Source organism: Miniopterus natalensis, chromosome 17, assembly GCF_054644295.1.
Source record: "Miniopterus natalensis isolate mMinNat1 chromosome 17, mMinNat1.hap1, whole genome shotgun sequence".
NCBI classification, from domain to species: domain Eukaryota; kingdom Metazoa; phylum Chordata; class Mammalia; order Chiroptera; family Miniopteridae; genus Miniopterus; species Miniopterus natalensis.
The window spans coordinates 37897610-37919438 of NC_142097.1; the positions used below are offsets into that span (position 1 = coordinate 37897610).

A 21829-nucleotide genomic window follows, 5' to 3' on the forward strand; every position below is an offset into this window, starting at 1 on the left:
GGCACCCAAGCAGAAGGCGGGAGCCTGGCTCCAGACCCCACCCCCAAAGCCCCTTCCTGCACACCCGGGGCTAGTGGCTTCTGGTTTCGGCATTGCCTGTTGTCTGCTTAGCACCATCCCCTGTTCCTGTGAATGTCTCCCCCGCCTTCAAAGACCTCACCCTTCAGCCACAGCCGATTAGCCCAGAGGCGGCACATGGCCCAAAGCGAGCCAACGAAAGCCTTCCCGGGGACGCGGGGCTCCTTCCTGACGCAGCAGGAGACAAGGTGCGGGAGACAAGGCTGTGGAGCCGCCCACGGCCGCGTCCTCTGCAACGTGGGGGACCCTAACTCACTAGGCAGAGGACGAACGGCGGGGGAGACAGGAGGCGGCAGACGCAGAGGGCTAGTCCCTGCTTCCGGCTACCTCTATGGTCCCACAGCCCCGCCCTGAGTTCCACACAGCCCCCCAGGTTTCTTTCCATAACTCTCCTTTCTAAGAGTGTGTTGGGGTTTGTTTTTTTTCCCCCCTTACAACTCCAAACACCCTCCTTAGCTGTCGCATGCCTTCTCTGATCCTTGGTTTTGACACAGGTAGAATGCGGGGGTTGGATTACAGCCGTGGTTTCAAACTCTGGTCCCCAGAGGAGGGAGGTGGGTACGGCACCCTCTCCCCTTTCCTGGGAATATCACTCCAAGTAAGACGTCCCTCGAAGGCACTGGCCGTTCAAACTTGTTTGAAAATCACAAGACCCGCGGCTTCCCAGGCCTCGGCCACGTGCAGTTCCCGGAGCCTCGGGGGCCCCTGTGCGTCCAAGAGGCCCTGCTGCCCGGCACCGATTAGCTTTCTCTCTGAAAGGACTCTCCCGGCAACACAGCGCGAGCCCAGAGGGCCCTCGGAGCTCACAGGTCAAGTGCCTTCATTTGCCGCCGAGGAAACGGGAACAGAGAGAGGTTAAGCGATGAGGCCACGGTTTGCGGGAAGTCGGAATCGTGAAGGTTAATATCCTGAGCTTCCTCTGCAACGTTACCCTCGCACGAGGCCCTTTCGATCCTGAAAGTGCTGATTCCACAGTGTGCTCCGGGCAGCGCCGGGCAGGCGGGCGTGGCGAAGGAGAAACAAAGGAAACCGGAGACGGGCTTTCCCGAGGGTGGCTGGAGTCCCACCGTGGCTTCGCGTCACAAACACGTCAGGCCAGACAGTCAACGTGTCAGTCAAATGATAGGCTTCGGGTCACTGGCCTCTCTGATATCAGCGTGGCTCTAGTCACAGAGTAACCATCCTCACGCTCACTGAGCGTCAGTTAGCTGCAGAGCTGGGAGGCAAATCCAGCCTCTGAGACTCCAAAGCCAAGGCCACATTTCCTCTAAAGCCATCTGATAAACGTAAGCCCCCCGTCTCCCTTCTTCACCGAGTGTTAGTCGTTTAAGCGTGCTGAGGGTTTTTCTTCCGAACTATACTGGCAGCCTTCAGATGCCCAGAGTCCGGAGGATAACAGAGCCCCTGCTCTCCCGGGGGGCAGACCGGAGGCAGCTCCGGCACCAGGGCAGCTGGGGGTCAGAAAGCAGCAGGGAGGCTGGACGGTGCCGTGTACAAGGTTCGGCGCACACACGTTCCTTTCTGGCCTCGGGGGGGATGTCTCCCCTCAGGGGTCCTTCTGGGGCTAGTCACCGAGGCAGCCTATGACATGAGAGTGGCTGTGCAGCCGAAGCAATATGCCCCCCACGCCCTGCACCCCACTCCCAGCGGTGGCTGGCTACAGGCAGAGCGACCTAACAAAGGGAAAGAGATGCCGGTGGTATTTTCCAGAACAAGAGCCCTCCTGCGCGCCTCCCCACCGGGCGTTCAGTGAGGCGGGCATCTCTCCTGATTGCATCCCCCGCCTGCTCGGGTCTGAGCTGGGGGCGCAGCAGCCCCCCCCCCCCCGCGTACCCTTCCCCGGATTCAGCACCCCCACCTGGAAACTCTGATGGGACGTTTCCTTTGCATCTGTTCTCGCTTCTTTATTCTAGAAAAAGAAAAATGCCTGCCTTGGTTTTTCAAAGGAACCTGACTGGCTTTAATTAACCACAAACCTCGCATTAATTACCAAATGGGCGGTAAATTACAACCACCATTCTTCTGGGCAAAGAACGTCCCCCGTGGGGCAGGGCTGGCGCAGAGCTCCGCGCAGGTGGCCTTCCCCACTCCATTCAAACCGGGATATTTTAGAACCGCCCCAGGAGCTGACCCAGCTCATGTTTTCTCCGGAAATCTGCACTCCTTCCGAGTGGAAACGCCCGGGAGCCGAGGTGAACAGAGTCGGGTTTCTCTCGGCCCCACTGCGATGCCCATGACCAGGCCCCGTGCCCACGTGTTAGCTGGAGGCTGCTTTACAAAACATTTGAAAGACAAATGTTTGGGAGATAGCAGAGCGGCCTGGTGCTGGGGGAACCGTGAGACAGCACCTGCGTCTTCGAGCGTTTTTGAATCAGAGAGGAAACATCTCTGCCTTTATTTGGGGGCATTTTCTGTTGGTGGAACAAATGATTCCCAGACACTGAACATTTGTTTTCTGTCCTTCTTGGGGGCGGGGGGCAAAAGGGGCACTGATTTCCTCTTTATTTCCACTTCCATCCTGATCCCTTTAACATCTCCTCCCCCATCAAAGAGTTAAAACAAAGTTTCCATGCAAGTGGTTAAAAAAAACACATCATTTGCAAGCTTCTGGCAGATCCCTCGCTTGGCTGATGCGTTTCCTTTCCAGAAGAAGATCATGCCCTTCGCAACAATTTCACGGCAATTAATCCTGTGCTTAAATGATAACCCTATAATTAGAAGCAATTAAAATCCTGTGCCAGAATGACCTGCTCAGTCAGTGTCGATGTCCCTGTATGCTAATGGGGTGTAATCTTGAAGGAGGCCCCAGAAATGATGTGTTTCATCTCTTCCCGGGGATGCGGGCATTCGAAGCCCAACGTAAGGCGCTTCCTCATGGCAGGAGCCACTGAAGTCAGCGTGGACGGAAGGCTGGGGGCCCTGGAAAGGACCCAGGGCATTCTGGCCGGGTGGCTCGGTTGGGCAGAGCGTCGTCTCCGTAGGTCAAGGTCGCCGGTTCGATTCCCGGTCAGAGCTCATACGAGAGGCAACCAGTGAATGCAGAAATAAGTGGAACAACAAACGGAGGTTTCTCTCTCTCTCTCTCTCTCTCTCTAACATCAGTAAGTAAAATTGAAAAAAGAATCCAGGGGCTTGAGATCATCCTGAGCAGGAGAAAGAAAAGCCCGTCACGTTGAGCTTGGGCACCTGGGTGATGCGAGACAAAGGCAGACGCAGCATTAAGGAAACGCCGCTGGTGACTCCTGCCCCTCGCCCTCGCCTTGAGGCCTCGGGCGGACGCCCAGAGACTAAGCGCCAGGGCAGAAGTCTGTGCTGGGGTCCCGGCACCGGGAACCGCGCAGGAATAACAGCCCGCGGGCGGCACGCGGCTGGTTAGTACACATTTGACATTTAGCTCTGCAAGGATAGGTCACGACGAGGCTCTGCCGTCAGGGTGGGCAGCGAAGTGTCTCTAGAAGATGCAACCTCTCTGTCGGCTGAGTTTCACAGGGCCCTGAAGTCACACGGCTTCTAATTAGGCTAAAACGGCCTCTGAGAGTTACGGTCCAGGCATAGGGCTCAAACGGGAAGGCTGCTTGGACTGGGGAGAGAGGAGCACAGGATAAACCTGAGTGGCTTTTTCATGCTGTGCCTACTGGATCCTTCCATCATCACCTGCTCAACAAACATGTATTAGGCACAGATTCGAGGCGCTGGACAGGGTACAGGAGATGGATGCCACCTCTGACCTCCAAGGGCTAACGGTCTGGTGGCGGGAAATCAACATAGAAATGAACACACACGTGAAATCGCATCGCGAGTGTTATAAAGAGAAGGGGGAGGACGTCCATTTTCGGCAAGGCCGGAAACGTCAGGAGAGGCCTCCTAAGGTAACGGGAACAGGATGTTAAAAAGCGATTCCCGAGGGGGCAGGAGGAGCAGCACCGGTGCAGGCGAGGCGGCGGGAAGCGGCCTGCCCCCCAGGAAACAGCGCTTGGCTTTTCTTTACTGTCGGATCAGGGGGTCGGGGGGGGGGGGGGAGGCGCGGGGGGTCATAAGGGGTAAGACTGGGAGGCAGGCAAGGAAGGTACTGGTGGCCGAAGGGGTCACACAGACATGTGACACCTGGGATCCAGGACATCCAGTCGGGGAAGAAGGCAGAGCAGATAAATCCGTCGCAAACATCCCGCCATCACCCAGAAGCACGTGCGTTTGAATGGGCGGCCTGTGCGCCCCCTCCTGGTGGTTTTGCTTCTTGTTCAGAGGTCGTTCCCGTTTTCTCATACGAAGGACGTGCCTGGGTGTTCAGCGCAGGGGGGGACAACTGCTGGAGGTGGGTTCTGCCAAGGCGGCGACAATGCCAGGGCAAGGACAAGTCTCCGGGGCCACTGAGAACACACGCCGAAGGGCCCCGCCTCCGTCCCTGCCCATTTCAGTTCTTCCCTTTAAGGCGGGGAGGGGGAGCTCAGCCAGCTTCCCTGATGCCATTTTTATTTCCAGCCATTATCTCAAGCCTTGGGACCGGGAGGCTCCCCGGAGAAATGATGACAGACCCCCACCCGCAGCGGTGCCAACGACACTGCAGTGACGACAGGTGTCGAGGGGCCGTCGCAGGGTGGCCTCAGGTGTTCATCGCAGGATAGAAACGTGAAATGGAAAACACTTCAGCAGCGCTGTGGGCAGGCCTGTAGGAAAGGGAGGGGGCTGTGGACCAGCCTGTCGCCTTCTCCGGGCCAGAGCCAGCTGGGGGGGGCAGGCTGGGCGGGGGGCAGAGCATCCTCCACGGAGCGGCCCTGTGGCCCTGGGCAGGCCAGGGGAGCTCTTGCAGCCTGTCTCCTCAGTGACAAAATGAGGGCGAGGACGGCATTTTCCTCCCAGGTGGTTGTGATGAAATCACACCCAGGAGGGGAGGGGGGTGGGTGGAGGTGGAAGGGGGGTAGAAGGGATACATAGTGACGGGAACAAATTTTTTTAAAAAAATGAATGGCTACTATACGAAGCGGAGCCTCACTGTCTTGACTCTGAAGCAACATGCTGGCGTAAGGCGGGAAGCCCACGGAGGGAATGTTGTTATTTTAACCACACCACCGCGGCGGGACGTCTCGACAGCTGGGGTGGGGAGACATGGGCACCAAATCGCACCCAGACCCAGATGGTAGACAGAGGATGGGACCCTTAGGGTGCAAAACGCTCAGAATCCGCAGGAAGCCCCCCCCACCCCCCCGGAACTCCCTGTCGCATTCCGATCTCCACGCCAAACGGACGCCACAAAGTACATGAGAAAATCAGACTCCTCTGCAGAATCGTCCGTTTGTGGCAGAGATGTGTTCCCGAGACACTTGTAAAACACGCGGTATTTTTTCCATGTACTGACAACGTTAAATTGAAAATTGGTTCCTGGGAGGGATTTTTTTTTTTTTTTACCACTCTTCCAAACCAAATAAAAACGCACATGAGAATGTAGAAACCTATTAAAATCTCATAGTAGAAGGAAAAAAAAAAGACACTGTTCAGATAACATCAGCACCACGACCAAAGGCAAAAAGTAAAAACAGCAGGAAAGCGGAGGCCTTTCCTACGGATGCCGCACCGATCCAGGCGGGAGGCTCACTGCTGGCCTCGGAAGGGCGATTTCCGCCCCAAGGCGGGAGCCCGATGGGAGTTTATTCTACTTTGGAAACTACGCTCGGTTTGAGCGAGTCTGCGCGGGTGAAACGGAGAGGGAGCCGATGCCCAACGAGCTCAGCTGCTCAGGGCTCGGGTGCGTTTTCCAAGACCTCCCTGCGCTGGGGCCTTCGTCTCTCCCCATTATGGCTTATGGCTCATACCTGTGGTCCCACGAAAGCAGCTCAATTCCCACATCCCACATAAGCCCTCGACGGGGCTCCCTTCCCCCCACCCCCCAATACCCACGGCCCTTCCGTCTCCCCCACGGTGTCCTCCCCCCCTCCCTCCCGCTCACCGCCGTCGCCTGGAGCCCCTCCCACGCTCAAACGCTCGATCAAGTCGCTCGATCAAACGTGGACTTGGATTGTCCTTTAACTCTTTCAGGTGTTCCTTCCCTTCCCCTGGTTCTAAGGCCCACATTTGGATCTTCTGTGACCCCAAAGAACATGTGGAGTGCCGAAGAGGAGTTCGGCTAATATTTATGAGCAAATATAATGAGGCTCCTAATCGGGTAGCCATGAGGGCTAAGTAAGTTAATCTCTGCGGAGTGCTCAGCACGGGGCCCAACTCAGAGGAAGCACAGCCGCTCCGAGGGTTTGCTGTTACTGTCATTAAGATGGACTTTTCGGGCCCGGCCAGGCGTGGCTCAGCGGTTAAGCGTCGACCTAGGATCCAGGCGATCAGGGTTCGATTCCTGGTCAGGGCACATGCCCGGGTTGTGGGCTGCAGCCAATCAATGACTCTCTCATCATCGATGTTTCTATCTCTCTCTCTCCCTCTCCCTTCCTCTCTCTGAAATCAATAAAGATCTATTAAAAAAAAAAAAGAAAAAGATGGACTTTTCGGGTCACCCCAGCCTGATGCCGTTAAACACCTGCATCACCCGTCGCTTCCCCTTGCCCTGGTTCCACTCTCACTCCCGGCATCTTGCTGAACTGGCTTCCCCGTTCCCGTCGCCAGGGGTAATACACCGGCCGTGCCGTCAGAGTACCCCAGCCCACACGGCAGCTACGACTCGGAGCGACATTGAGCACTGGGGAATCCACGTACAGAGCCCTCTCCGAGCAGACGTGCCAACGGGGATCAGTCAGGGGCCCTGAGTCGGAGCCGCTCCGAGGCAACCACAAGCCCGGGTGTCTGAGCCCTGCCTCGGCGCCACCCTGACCTCCATCCAAGCGCCATCCGGGATGCCGCATGCCTGCCGCCTCCACGGGCAGGCCTTACCTGTGACGTGGAGCTTTTCATCGGTGACCTCGGCCTTCAGGTAGATCCGGCCCCGCTTCTCCGTGTGGTCCATCCCGCAGAGGCTGGGGACGTTGATCACACACTGCTTGTGCACGTTCATGTCGCAGGCTGTGAATGGAGGGAGCACAGGGTGAGCCTGGGCAGACGGGCCCAAACCGCCACTTCCTCAGTGTTTTGGCTGCGGGATCAAAGTGAAAACGAGCTACTCTCCAACTTGGTGCTTTGCTACAATCTTGTTGGTGACATAAAGAACTGCAAGCAGATGTCCCTGACAGCACAGGCCTCGCGTGTGTGACAATATCCTTTAAATATCAACACGTTTGTCCAGTTGCAACTGAAGCACAGTCCCCCTGCCTGGTCTTCTGCGACCGCTTCAGGTATTGACAGTATACAAAACTCACACAGGTAAACGCACACCAAGCACAGGTGAACCCCTAGTTTATGTACATGGAGGTGGGTAACACGCACATTTTAAACAGACGACACTTTGTGCCAAAGAATTTCTATGCCTCCCTAGCTCACCGCTCAGAAAGCGTAAGAACCTGTGGGTTGAGTCTAGGAAATTCATAACATTTGCCTTTCCTGAGCTAGCTCTGTATTTTCAAGAAGGCTTAAATACATTGCTTGTGTGTGTGTGTGTGTGTGTGTGTGTGTGTGTGTGTTTTAAAGAACTTGCACTTGATATTTTAAACCTGTCTTCAAACATTTAAATATTATTCCAAGTACAACAAACCCAGGCCTGGCATGATATGCCATTCCTTCCCCGCTGACATTACGTGGGCGAGACGGGAGAGGGTGAAAAAACGCCAGTCATCGCGACGAGACCGAGACACCCAGAAAAGAAAGCTGAGTGCTGAACGCAAACCTGAGGCTCGCGTGGGTGGCGCAGCTCCGTGTCCTCGTATCTCTGGGCTTCTGCAGGGAGACTGGCCACCGGGGTCCTCCCGAATCGCCGAGGGGATGCCACAAGGCTGTGACCTTCAAGGGGGAGCCCTCATGCCATTTCGTTTTGAGGGTGTAATTCCAACGTGGTGGAATAAATTGCAGAAAGCACAGGGAAGGATGTCTACTTGCTAGGACTGGACACTGGAGGCGGGAAAGCGGACGCCAGGAGGAGCGAACAATTGGTTGATTCACAGACGTGGATTCTGGCCAGGCTTCTGTTTCCAAAGCGAAGCGTTCAAAGCCACGTACCTTGACTTAGCAAAGATACAGACTCCTGAAGTTATCTTTAAGTGCCCGGGAAGAAATTGAAACTTAAAGGAAATAAAGGCCACAGCCTCCGGGAGGGACCCGGACAACAGGGAGGGCGAGGGAGGTGAAGGCGAGATGGGGCTGTGTTCTTGTCTTGGCTTCTCCCATTAGAGGCTTTTATATCTTGGGAAGCTTATCTTCCCTCTCTGATTCCATTTCTTAGTCTGCAAACTAAGAGGCTGGCCCAGACAAATGCCTGATAAGCTCTTTTTCCACCAAGCAGAACTGTATATAGTATTGTGACCCTACAACGTGTAAGGCCACAGGCAGCGGTCTCTTCTCTGCAGAAGGTAAGCGAGGGGTTGGGGCCCTGGCACCCGTCTGCTGATTCTCCTGCCTCCAGGAGGGAGCACCGGCAGCTGCTCCACATGCCCTAGGACTCCAAGGAAAGGAATTTAAAACAAAACCCAAAAAGCACTGGTTTTCAGATTTTAAAAAAAAATTTTTTTTTTTTTTTTTTTTTTTAGCAATAGAACCCATTTCACAACAGAATCGTAAGCAGAATCCTAATATATAACTCAGATGAGTATTATTTTATTAGCATAAACTTCATTAATAAATTCAAATTTATACCATTTATGTATTATAAAGACATTCACGGACCACCAATAAAGCCCTCGGATCCGAACAAAACTTTGAAACCAGCTGTTAGGTGAAGTCTCCGCTGAGCCTGAAGAACTCACTTATTCATGTATCTTGTTAAAGTTACACAGTACCCAGAATCCGGAGGAGTGAGTACAAATGGTAACATTGTTTAACTTGGGTGCTTCACAGTCCCGGGGGCTCTTCAGTGCAGCGGACGCAGGACAAGCTCCACTGCACATGCTTCCCAGTGGGTGGCGCCAGCAACGCCCGCTCTCCCATGTCATCTTCGACTTGTCAGGGCCGGCCATGTCCCACATTCAAGTGCTCATTTTTGTTCCAAGGTTAAAAGTAGATTTACAAATGCACTTAGAATGGGCACTTGCAGAAGCCCTGAAAACCATGCCTCTGGAATCCCTGGGTGTCGTTAGGCTATTAAATTGCACAGCGTGGCGAGGGGCAGAGCCCCGTGTTCTGAGAAACTACCATCTACTCCGTGAGGTTCGCGTATCTTTATTTTATATACTGTGCTTGCTCCGTGCAGGATGCACATACACAGCTCCTGGGTAACAGCGGTCATCAGTGAGTGACCCTATGCTGGTATTTCCATAACGCTTTCTTGGCTACTAAGAAAACAGAGGCAGAAATTAACCCTTCATATCCTAAAGGTGTACATTTTTATCTAAGCGAATAAATAGCCTGGAAAATGAATCTCGAAATGTACGAATTACCAAAGCAAGGGGTTTTCATAGCTGTTTTTCTTCCCTCCTGGCTGTTGATGGAGATACAAGGAGAACGGACGAGGCTGCCGTCGTCCTCGCCGCTGGTCACCCGTGACTTCATCTCCAGCTGGGCGGACGGGAACCTGAGCTGCCCACGAGCACGCAGGGCGAGCAGACTTCAGATGCCATCCTGCTTCTTACTTCCATTGTGGTTTCAGCTTCAGGAGAACCACGGGATTTTTCCACAGCCCACCCGCTGACTGGAGGCAGGCAGACGGCGGCTGTGACTGCAGCCAGTTCCGAAGCCGAACCACACACGGGGTCGGAGGTGCCGAGTCTTTTTCCAACACGCGGCACCTGCTCTGGGGTTCGACGAGCCTGCACTTCACGGTGACTGAAGATTCCCACCACTAAAAACGGTGACGGCACCAACTTCGCTTATAAGTTGGGTGCTTTTTTGGGGTTCATAATTAGGCAGTTAAGTGGTTTAATAAACCAGAAAACTTTATCGTGGAAAAATCCTACACTTCTTCGGCCTTGTGTGTGTTGGAATGAAGTCTCTTTATCGATGAGCTGGCGTTGAAAAGTTACCAAACCTGAAGTGCTCGGGGAACCCTGGGCCTGCGCCTCGGAGCCCCGCCATCTGCTGGGAAAGGAAAACGTACTTACTGTCGCATTTCATGCCCTGGTGGATGAGTCCATACAGCAGCGACCCGCAGTGGTCACAGAAGGTGGGGCTTCCATAGGTGTGGATTTTGAACTTGTGCTTGCTCCGGGGGTCCTGGGGGAAGAAAAAGCGCACTGCTCATTCCGGTCACAAAGAACCATGTCTGTGGGCTCAGCCAAGGCCGCCCCCCCACCCCATTCCCATGTCACGGTCCCATGGAACCAGACTGCGATGAAGCCTAAACATGTCAACCTCAGTAACGTGCTGAGACAGGCAAATCCAGGGGAGGGAGCACGCTCCTCCGCTTCTCGGGCCTCTGCTGATTAATACGTAAGAGCAGAGGCTGAGCTAAAAGAGCTTTCTGTCCTGAGGGACCATGAAACCATTTTGTTCCCTGCATGTCCACATCAGGGCCCTTCCTCGTTACAGTCCTGCTCCTGGATGGTGCTCTGTGTGTCCCGAGCAGCTGTGAAGACAGATGTCCCCTGTAAGGAGACCATGGACCAGGGTCCTGGACACCCGGGTTCTGACTCCAGCCTTCATACAAACTCAATGAGTGACCTTTGAAAAGTCATGTCCCTTGTTAACAGAGCAGAAAGGAAAACCAGTCCGCCCAGGTGCGAGCCTGGAGTGAGGCTTAGCTTAGGGAACGAACGTGTAAGGGTTTTGCAACCTGAAAATCCTTAGGCAAATACGAGAGAGCATTACTGCAATGATGTTATCCTCGGCTGTAAGCCAAGGCGAGCAAGGGTTCCCTTACTTCGGTGACCTGGGCCCGAATGGGAAACAAGAGGAAAGCTCATCAGCCTCAGTCCTCACAGGGGGTCGGGACGGACGCCAAGGTGGCAAGAAGCCAGGGGACTTCCTCTGAGGTCCCAAGTTCCTGCCCTGTGCCTTCCGAGGCCAGCGCCCCATGCCAAGTAGTAAATTGTGCGACCTCCTGCCAACTCAGCCAGCCGGCTGTGCACTGGCTCAGCCATATGGACGGATACATCTCCCACACACCAGAAACGGACGCAGGAGCATAAAGCCTCGTTTGCACTCCCATGGACCTCACCTAGACTACCAGCTGTGACTCGGGGTGATCTGCAGAGGGCTCTGACCCTCTCCGGGCTCTGACCTTCTATCGATAGTCACTAATGAGCGGTGCACGTTACTTCTGCAGGCCCTGATTTCCTCATCTGGAGCCTGGTGTTGGACTGGAGGGGCCTCTCTGAAGGGCTATTTCATGGAGCCGTCCAGCGGTCAGGAGGTGCCCGGGGGCTGCTGAGGATGTGAGGGGGAGAGGGCAGGAGGGGGAGGCCGCTGCTCCATTAAAGCCTGAAAGCTGGACTAGATGGTCTCTTTGATTCTGTCTTGCTTTCAAAAGGAAAACAACAAACTTCCTATTTTAATTGTGGAATAATTTAAGACTCGTAAGAATGTGCAGAAGTAGTGCGGACTGTTCCCATATCCTCTTGGCCAGCCTCCCCCAGCGATAACATGTCACGTGACCACACGCATTGGCAAAACCAGGGCATTCACACCGGTGCCCCACCGTTACTTAAACGACAGACTTCAGGGTTTCGCCAGCTCTTACATGCGTAATTCCAACGCCTGCATCTTTATTAAGTAGCTTATGAATGAAATACACTGTTTACTGAGTGGGGGATACAGTACTGTTTGCTGGGTACCTATCACCGATCCAAGGAGAACTCCACCCAAGACCACCTATAGCTTGTTCACCAAATATAGAGCCCCCTGGAGCTCACGTGACGGGGTCAGGGGAGGAAGGGCCTAAAGATCCGCTTGGAAAGTAGAATCAGAAAGCCTTTCTCTACGTCAAAGAAACACATGCTCTTTCCAAAACTTTCTGACCAGTTCTTCAAAACAAAAACCATTCTGAGGCACCAGCTGCCTGAGGCTTCACACAAGGAGGTGCCAGCGGGGGCAGGGGACAGGGAAAGGCGTGTCAGCTCTGGTGACGCCTGTGACCCGATGGACAGAGAAGGCACCTCCGGGACATCGAGGCACGACTGTCCCCACTGGCTGCAGGGTAGGCTCTGTGACAGGTGCTCATGAACCGTACTAACGATGACTGTGGTGGCGTCCCCGGGAGGCTCTGCGCAGCCAGGGAGGCAGATGGAGGAGCGCCGAGTCTTGCGTATCCTCAGGTTGTGCGAAGCAGCGTTTGATGGATGGGGCCTTCGAACTCTTTCCTCCGTCTATAAACCTTGACCTCCAGTCCTTCACGTGGGTGACCCCCGGGGAGCACCCAGTCTTCTCTCATCTCGCTCCCGCTGTTCCCTCTCCTCGGTGTAACCATTTTATGGGAAAAACCTACATTTTATGCTGACACACCTACGAAGGCAACAAGGGAGGCTGCTTCCCCCTCCCAGGACGCCTCTCCGGGGGCCTGCTCTGGAAACAAAGCCCCTCTGACCTCTGACCTTCCAGAGCAGGTTATTTCTGTCTAACACACACACGCATGCACACGCACACCCCTGGGGGCCAGACACTGCAGCCTAAAAGACAGTTCCTCAGGCATGTGGCTGAATTCCCAACTGCACCAGAACCAAGCCTGACGATTACGTTTTAAGTATTAACCTGACCTCCGAGCTTCCTGGAAACCAAGGCAAGAAGGGAAAAGAAACACGGGAGGTTCCTCAGGGCCTGCGAAGCCACCGCCTGGAGGCAGACATCTGTCTCAGCACCCATCCCCCGAATCCTCGTCTCACACACGGGGGACCTTCGGTAAACGTGAGGAACTACTAAGCCTTGAACAGAGCTTACGTTTGTCACTGTTCACAGGAGGGCCCTGGAGAAAGTTGCCTCACATGTGAGTTAAGTCCGGCTGCACCCAGGCCACGGAGCCGTGGCGGGTAAGCGCACCCGCCTCGCCTGCGGCCAGGGGAGCCCCCCCCCCCCCCCGACTGCATCAGAGGCGCATCTTACTCTCTGCTGCTCTGGGCGCCGGCAGCCTCTTATTAAGCGGAGCATGAGACCTGCTGTCACGTGTCATAATCCTGACACTGTATCGTCGTGAGGGTGGAAAACATTCAGCTCAGGGGCTTCTGTCATGTACACGGTTGGGGGAGAAAAGGAAAATTTTGACTAAGCCAATTTTCATAGGCAGGCATGAAGTCCAACCACATATCTGAACCTAGACCTTTTAGGGGGGAAAAAAAAATGAAGGGAAATTTCAACTTCTACGGAAAGCAGCTGCGAGTCTGTTTCTTGGACCTCAGCTTGATGAGGCACTGACCTGGTGAGCCAACTTCGGAAACATTTCTGGGCATTTCTACGGGGACTTTCTAAGTCTTTCAGCAGCAGCCACACCACTCTATCCCCACCGACTGTTGTGTAATGTGTTAAAAATAAACCCACAGATCTACACTGCACCAAATTTTGATGCTGTTTGGGCCTTAAATTTCCTAGATGCCTTTTTAAAAATTATCTATAACCATCTGGAAGGGGAATTCTAGATACGTTGGGATTCAGTCTTCGCAGATGGATAACAACCCAGCAATGGGAAACCTCGAGAGAACTGGAAGGCCCGAGCACACCGGGAGGCAGGCAACTGGGGTGCTTTTGGTGAGGCTGCTGGTATCCGAATGGATGTTGCTTCAAATGCCCCTTTAGTTCAATGAGGAAAGTCACGGCAGAGGTCATTTCTGCTAGAGGTCACCTTGGCTTGAGTTTTCCACCCGTATTTGCATGTTTCTGAAACGCCCCACAGGTTTCTCTTAGAGGACCTGGGGTGGCTGTCATCAAGGGCTGGAGTTGAGATTTTAAGAGTTTCCGGAAAAGTCTGTTTTTCACTGGGTGACGCCCTGCGGCAGTGTGGCTCCTTCAAGCTGCTCCCTCTCGACACCAAGGAAGATTTCCCCATGTTCACCATCTGATGTGTTCTCCTGAATCATGCTTGTAAGCCAAGCCTGGGTCTAAATGTCACCCGCATGCTGACTACATAAGTGACACCGAAAAAACACACAGTGCTCTGAGTGTGAATCTGGCAGCAGTTCTGTGATCTTAGATGTCTTGGGAAACAGGGTTTTTGTTGTTGTTGTTTTGTATTTTTAACTCTATGATTTAAAAAATTCCTATTGAAAATGTTTTTTGTTAACACGAGACTATTACCCAAACCAGAGCATGGAACCAAGGTGATTTTCTGGGATTTTCTGGCTGGCCGATCGTTCGGGCTCTGGGAGTACTCTTTGCTTTTGATTACACTGATGTGATTGCATGTTGCCTGTACTAGGAGAGAACTAAGGGGCTTCCCTGTCTGGCAACAGTTAATTTTTGCTCTTAACGTATCCCTATTTTATTCTCATGAATAACATTCACCTTTACAGTTGGACTAACTTGTCAAGTCAGGCTTTGCTAGTAGAAAGATTCTTATGGGTCCTTTGCCAAGCTATGCAAGATGCTTTAATCGTTATATGGGAATCGACAAACTCTTTAAATAAAGCTCTATATAAATCTCTGCCAGCAAGGCAATGGCTAAATACACTGTAACATATTTATACTAAACGATACTATGTAGCAGCTAAATCGAATGAGCTAGAGCTTCCTGTAACAACACGGACAGATCTCCAAGATACAGTGTCTAATGAAAAGAGCAAGCCACAGAATGAGACATAAAATATAATGACACTTATGTGAAAAACAGGATTAAATATAACCTCCAGACACAGGACAATAACACAGCAGGGCAGATAAGTAACACGTCTCTGGGGAAGCGAGGGACAGACTGGCTTCGGAGGTGACAGTGAGAGGAGCCTTTAAATATTACCTGGAAAGGTTTAAGTTAAAAAAAAAAAAAGGAATTCATACATTATCTATGTGATCCAAATGACCACGAATCCCACCTGAACAATCTGCTTATGTTTCAACTGGTTCATGAGATGCCATTAGAGGGAGAGCCTCAGTATGTTGAAGAGACTGGAGCACAGCCGCTGAATCTGGTGATAAATGGCTTTGCCTATAGCTTCTCCGGCAAACTGCTGAGAAGGCGTCTACATGAGATCACTGTGCAGATATCCGGTGCCACCAGCCATCTTTATTGCTGAACTCTTAATTAAAAGCTCTATCATCCAAAGGCTACATCTCCCTGCTTGTAAGAAACTGACATATGTTGCTGTCTCATCCATCAATTACGAAAGAATCCTTGATGGCTTAGTCTGAAATTCTGATGTTAAAATAAGATGTTTAAAATGTGCAAACAGTCAAACCACAAAGCCCATTATTTCCTAGTTAGCTAGCAAATGTCTTCCTTTCACCTTAAAAATGATCTGTCGTACAGCTCCGGTGAGCCAGGTGGTGTGTCCACAGTGACGAAGGCACCAGGTGTGGCTCGGGGCCTGTCCCACTCAGGACAGGCTGGGTTATATGTGTGACCCAGTGGCTAACTTCCTAACTAACCAACTTCCCATGGCTCAACAGGATAAACATTTACTTCTCCCTCTTTCCTTTTACAATAAACTTGCAAATGGCAATCTCTTCAGGAAAATCTCCCGTCCGGAAAAAAAGTTATTTTTTTCTGTGTTAAGTTTTTATTTTGAGATGCTTTTCGACTCGCAAGTTGTAAAAATAGCGCAGAGAGTTCCTGTGTAACCCTGCCCTTCTGCTTCCCCCCAGCGATAACATCTTCCCAAACCACAGTCCATGATCAAAATGCAGACATGGGCATCTGGACGACGGACGTCGCCGGTTTCTGGATGCAGCCATCGTGTGCGCCTGGGCGTGTAGTTCTCTGAAACTGTGTCACATTCACAGTCATGATACACGGAGGCTCCATCACTACAGACAAGCTCCCTGGTACAGCCGCTCTAATCCGACCCTCCCCCTTCCCTGACCTCTGGCCACCACCGAGCTGTTCTCCATTAGATACACTTTTACAGCAATTTATTTTAGCTCCAAATAAGGTTAGTGTTCATTAAAGACCTAGTTAGCCGTAGGTTGAAAGGGAAATAGAACAGGAACACAAGCAGCACCTTCATTCTATAATCCCCCGCCGGGCCCTGAGCAAGGTTGTTTGTTTCCTAAGAAATAATCCAGGGCCAAGTTTAGGTGACGATCTAAGAACAAATCAGAGATAAATGGAAACACATTTATTCCAGGGTACCCGAGAGCCCATCATCTTTAATTTAGTGAAGACAGAATTGGGCTGTTGCTCACGGGAGGGGCCTTGCCTGGCACGCCGAGGTGGCAGGGGACAAGCTCGGAAGCCTAAAATTCAGCTGCAGGTAGCTAACATGCCCAAGATGCGGCCCTTATTTCTGTCGTGGACTTGAAAAAGTGTAACATTATTTGCAAGAAGACTGATTTTCATGCCTCCCAATAGGGCTGGATTATAAATCAAGTAGCAGTCAACTGATTAAACACAACAGAGGAGGCAGAAGGTGGATCCCTGCCTCTTTCTTTCTTCAGGTACCTTTTATTCTTTACACAGATCGCTCATTACTCCCAATAAATATTTCCCCAATAGCAACCCCTCCTAACGACGTTACACGATATTTACTTCCTGAGGCCCAAGGATCTTTTCAGTTGTAACCTCATTTCATCTAAAAAAAATGTGCATCCTATGGCAACATATTAATCACCCACTTGCTAATTAGTTTTCAATTTATTCTCATATTCATATAGGCAGATACAAACGTACTTGTAACAAAATATAGCAAAGTGGAAAGGAAAACTGCATGAATGTAAATATTTTGGTATGTTTCAGTCAAGAAAGATATGAGAGAGTGTGTGTGTTTCTTAAGAATCATTCTAAATAGACTGTCTTTCTAGTTTTTTCCTTAAAAAAAACACACACCACACTAATAGCTCATCTTAAACATCTTTCCATGTTGTTAAATGGAAAGTAGGATCACATTTTACTGTGTGATACCTCATCATACGGATGTTTCATACTTGATTTAACTGATGCCCCGGTTGCTGGACATTTAGGTTATTTCCAATTTCACTATTATAAGCAGTGCCGCCCCAAGTGTCGGTGAGCACGCACAGGGTCTTACCGGCTCCTCAGGATAAAGGCCAGAAGTGGAGAACTTGGACTAGAAGGATGAACAGAAAATACTGAATTTAAAAGCTCTCCATCCATACAAGCCAGGGGTCTGTCTTTGACCCAGGCCTCCGGCTGTTCCGGATGAGCTCACGTGGACCCAGTTCTGCACCTCGGCTCCGAAGCGCCGTGCAGCTCCTGGTCTCCACTTGATCTGTGTCCGGCGCAGGCGTCTGTCCTTAAGGTCGCTGCCCCCGTTGGCTCAGTGCCTGCGGAGAGCCTCCCCAAAGCGACGGCCGGCACTGCCGTCCCTCCTCGGTCCTCGAGCACGTGCTGAGGAAGCAGAACATCTTGCTCATTTAAACAATCCCCCCGCCCAGCTGCCGGGCTCTCTGACGTGAGTCTCTCCCTGACGCACTGGGTTCGGTGTCTGGACACGACTGGGTGGAAGGCTCCCACCTGGCCTTCGGTCGTGCAAAGCGCGGTCACAGGGGCAACTGGCTTGTCCTTTACCACCTGCCTACTGTGCAAACTCCGCATTTTGCGGCTGCGTTTCTGTCCAAGCATCTCTGCGCCGGGCTGCTGTGTGCTGGCGAGTCTAGGCCCGAGCACGCAACATGCCGAACACGTGCATTCCTCTCTCTCTCTTTAAACAGTAGGAGGTGACGCTAATGCTGTCCTCCAGCTGAGACTTTAAATGCATCCTAAGCAACGCCTCCCCGAGCTCAATCTAAGGAATGACAAAAAACAGTACTTGTCCAGCCATCTATCCCCCAGGACTGCGCCCGACACCGCCGATCCTTCACCTGAGCCTGCTGGCACTGTGTGCGCAGCTCTTGTAGAAAACTGAAGTTTGCCCTTAGGGTTGCAGAAGCCTGCTACGCCCATTTCAAATTTGTTTTACTGTTTCATTTCATTTTACTTTATTTTAAAGCAAAACACATACCTAACAAAAATATCACTCAGAACATGCTAATATTTCTACTGGAAGCAAACAGTTGTGCTACAATTTAGGTAGAAATTCAGTGCTGTCTGCCCCGCCCACGTGTTTCGTCTTCGGCGCTTGGCTGTCCCTCTGCCGAGGGGGCTGTGACGCGGTAACGGGCACAAAGAGGGGAGGGGGAGGGCGCCGTTAAAGTGCGTTTGCGCGCACACCTCTGAGGGATGTTCTTTTTATTTGAGGACACAGAAACACTGTGGCGGGTAATATTCTAAACAACTTTGTTTCCCCCCTGTTAAGCCGCTTAAGTTTAGAAAAAGTCAACGTTTAAAAGGAAAGGGGAAATATAACAACACCAGGAGGCAGCCGGTGGGCCCTGCAGCGAATTAAAGGCGGCTCCACCGCCCGGTGCTCCCCCCGTTTGCAGAAGATTGGGAAACAAGCTCCCAGTTTACCTGGTCACCCATCCTTTCTAAGAGGAGTCTCTGGTGCGGGCAAAGGGGGCCAGAAGCGCTTACAGGGCCCAGCGTAGCTCGCACAGGGCTCGCATTGCTGCCTTTTACCTCGTGGAATGGCCACGGAGGGTCCAAAGAGGACCGTCCCCAGGTGAAAGATGAAGAAACCGAGGCCCAGGAAGGCAAATGATTTAAGCAAGATCCAAAGCTGGCAAGTGGCTAAATCAGGATTTCAACTCGCGTCTCTTGGCCGATGGGCCCGGCCCTGTGCGAGACATCGAACCAACAACGCTGGGCAGGTACAGCAAGAGGCTGGGCGGGAAGGCTCCCTCTGTATCGGGATGGCCTTGGCCCACAGTGCAGATGCCCCAACTTACTCTTTTTCAAGAAGGCTCTTTTCCTCAGGGAACAGGAGAAAAGATAAAATATGAAGCAGCAGCCTATCATGAGATGGAAACAAACGGTAACGGCTTGAGCACCCGTCTTGAGCACCCCCAGCTTTCCATCCCTGCTGTTGCCCAAATGTCCAAGCGGAGCAGGAAAAACGGACACCCTTTGATCCCACTGGGGGGGAGCAGCCGAGGTCAAGGGAGGCGAGTCAGAGAGCTTTAAAGCCTGTCACCACCAGGGCAGAGAGGCCCCCTGCTGTCACCGCCAGTCTGATGAAGTTGGGTTTTCGAGCCCGCGGTTCTCGGTACAGTCTGTGCCCAAGAAGTTAAATCAGGCCGAACTCTGACTCAGCCTCTCCGATTCGCGCAGTTCCAACACCCCGTTCTTTCTGGAAGTAATTTTTCCAGTATCCTTTACCAAGCCCACAGCTGGTGACGGCCCAACCAGTGTAATTTCACGAGGCGCCTAAGCGGTCCCCGTAAGTGGGTGTGATCCGTGCGGACAGAAACGGGAACCGGGGGGCAGAGCGCGACATAAAACCCGCGGGAGACTTTCTCGTGGCGTTGGAAAGACAAAAGGTTTGCTCATCAGAGACATGAACGGGGCAGCTGGGCGCTGTCCGGTGGGACCTCTGCGGGGACAGCGATGTCTCGCGTCGGCACCGTCCTGGGGAGTAGCCACCAGCTACGGTTGGAGGCTGGAGCACCTCAACTACGGTGACGTCTCTTAAGGGGCTCAAGTTTTAAATTTTCATTTACTTCCACTTAAGTTGAAACAGGCACTGAGGGCCCGTGGGTGCTGCGCCGGACCCTGCGGATCTGGAGTCCCGTCCCAGAGGCGCCGTTTCACGCTTTCTTCCCTGCTCCTCAAAGGGCCACGGGGCAGCGAGGCGCTGGCAGAGCTCTGCGGGCTCTGCGGGGAGCTGGGCAAGCCGGGCTGTGAATCTGGACCCAAGAAGCCTGCCTAAGGTCCATATTTAAGGACGGAATAATCAATAGTGACGCTGTTATCCGTTCAGGAAAGTTCTAGAAATCTGAACTGATTTCGGCTGTGAGCTTACACTGCTAAGAGTGAGACACAGGGTTTCTGGTGGGGAGGGGGGCGAGGCGTCGGCTTCTCCGACCGGGGAGACGAGGCGTGGGAAAGCTCTCCCGCAGCGCAGGGCAGGAAGGGGCCTCCTCGGGCGTGTCCTTCAGGAAACGGGGAGGGCAGGGGACAGGCACCCCAGCCCGGGCCTCGGGTCTTGGCATTAAACTTTCTCACCGGCGAACACTTTCCCGGGAAAGGTCAGCCCTCTCCAGTTCACGGCGCTAACCACCCGACACGTGTCCCTCTGACATTTCGTTCTCTGGGGATGTCAGTTTCCCACATTAACGTGAAGACCACAGTCCTGAGGGGAGATGCCCACACCTCAAGTCTAGTCTGATCAGGACTCACTTTAAACTGATTCGGTTACACTGCTATGGTGGGTGTCCTTGAGCACTGATGAAAAGACGTGAGCCATCTTCGGGGGCAGGGATCTGCTCTGCTGGGCTAAAATTCTGGTTGTAAACACATCTGTTTGGACTCAGCTTTCCTCTGTTATTGCTAATCTCATTTCTTAGATTCCAGGCAGAGATGGCCATGGCTTGCCCACAATTAACCGCGAGCAGCCGCTGCTCCCGAGAGGCCTGCAGGCGGGCAGTTGTTACGACTGTTATTAAACGTGCTTTGCTTTGTTTTTAAAGACCCTTTTCTTAATGTGGACTTGCAAATCCCTGCTAAGGTTTACCGCGACAAACACATCTGGGGAGCAGAAGTTCCTCTGACACAACCAAGCCCAGTGCTTCAAAGGTGGTCACATCCGGAGGCTCTATGTGGCCACAGCAGGTGCTAGCTCTCACTCTTGCTGTTCCCTCAGGTTTCTATGACATTTTCCAAGAAAACACATCAACACAAACACTGCATCTGTTACGGGTATTGTCCTGCAAAGTGCATCCTACTCCTTCCATGAAACATCTATTTTCAATGTTTTTCACTTAACCCCAAGGACCAAAGACTTTGTAAAGAAATCTGGTTCTGATGAAGATGGGAATGCTCCTGGTTGAATGCTAAGTGAGCAAAACCGGTGGTGTAACTGAGTTGATTACACCAGGCTTTACGGTAGTAAATTCAGAGCCAAGTATGTCGGTAAACACGAGGCAAAGGAGGAATGTGGGGTCAGTGGGTCCTTGGCGAAGACGTAATTTTTAAATGCCTCAATAGATGAAATCATGATTTTCGATGAGCTTCAACGGACATATTTGCAGACACGCCTGAATTGCAAAATTATCATCAAGAAAATGCGATTCATGCAATTCAATGACACAACCATTCTTTTGGGTTGACCCTGGTAGGTCTCTGAAGATTTCGCTGATTGGGGCAAATCCATTAATCCAAAGTTTTGGGAACAGAAGGAACCTTCCTTTCCTGACGAACGTCAAGGTCAACCTGAGTCTTCTCCAGGAAGCTTTCCTCTGAATATAGGCCATCAGGGGTTAACGTTCCTTAGCCGATGCATAAGCCAGCACAAAGCCACCGAAGGGGCCTAGCTCAACTCCGGCTGATGAATGGATAAAGACTTATTTTTACTCAATCGCCAGAGGACAACTTCTTTATGGAACTTCAGAGCTGAGTTATTTTCGGAGGCTCCACAGTAAAATGTACTCCGGCCCTCGAGGCTATTTTGTTAGCTGCGAGATAGATCTATTTCCTCTTACAAAACAGGCAGAGGATAATTAGGAGAGAGGTTCGGCAGAAACTGTGGCTCTCCGGGTAAACATGTGTACACTTCCTGTGGACAGTGAGATAGCCGCACAGGGCACAAGCCATTCACCGTGTCAA

The 21829-nt window shown here is 52.2% G+C and overlaps 1 protein-coding gene across 2 annotated transcripts in view; it reads right to left on the reverse strand.

Moving 5' to 3' along the window:
• PRKCA (protein kinase C alpha) overlaps positions 1–21829 on the reverse strand; it is a 248670-nt gene that overhangs the window by 61848 nt on the left and 164993 nt on the right. For both annotated transcript variants that reach the window (XM_087826312.1, XM_087826313.1), the window contains 2 exons: positions 10197–10308; positions 6949–7077 (listed from right to left, as the gene is read on the reverse strand). In XM_087826312.1, coding sequence (XP_087682438.1) covers positions 6949–7077; positions 10197–10308 — 241 coding nt within the window. The remainder of the gene's footprint in view (positions 1–6948; positions 7078–10196; positions 10309–21829) is intronic.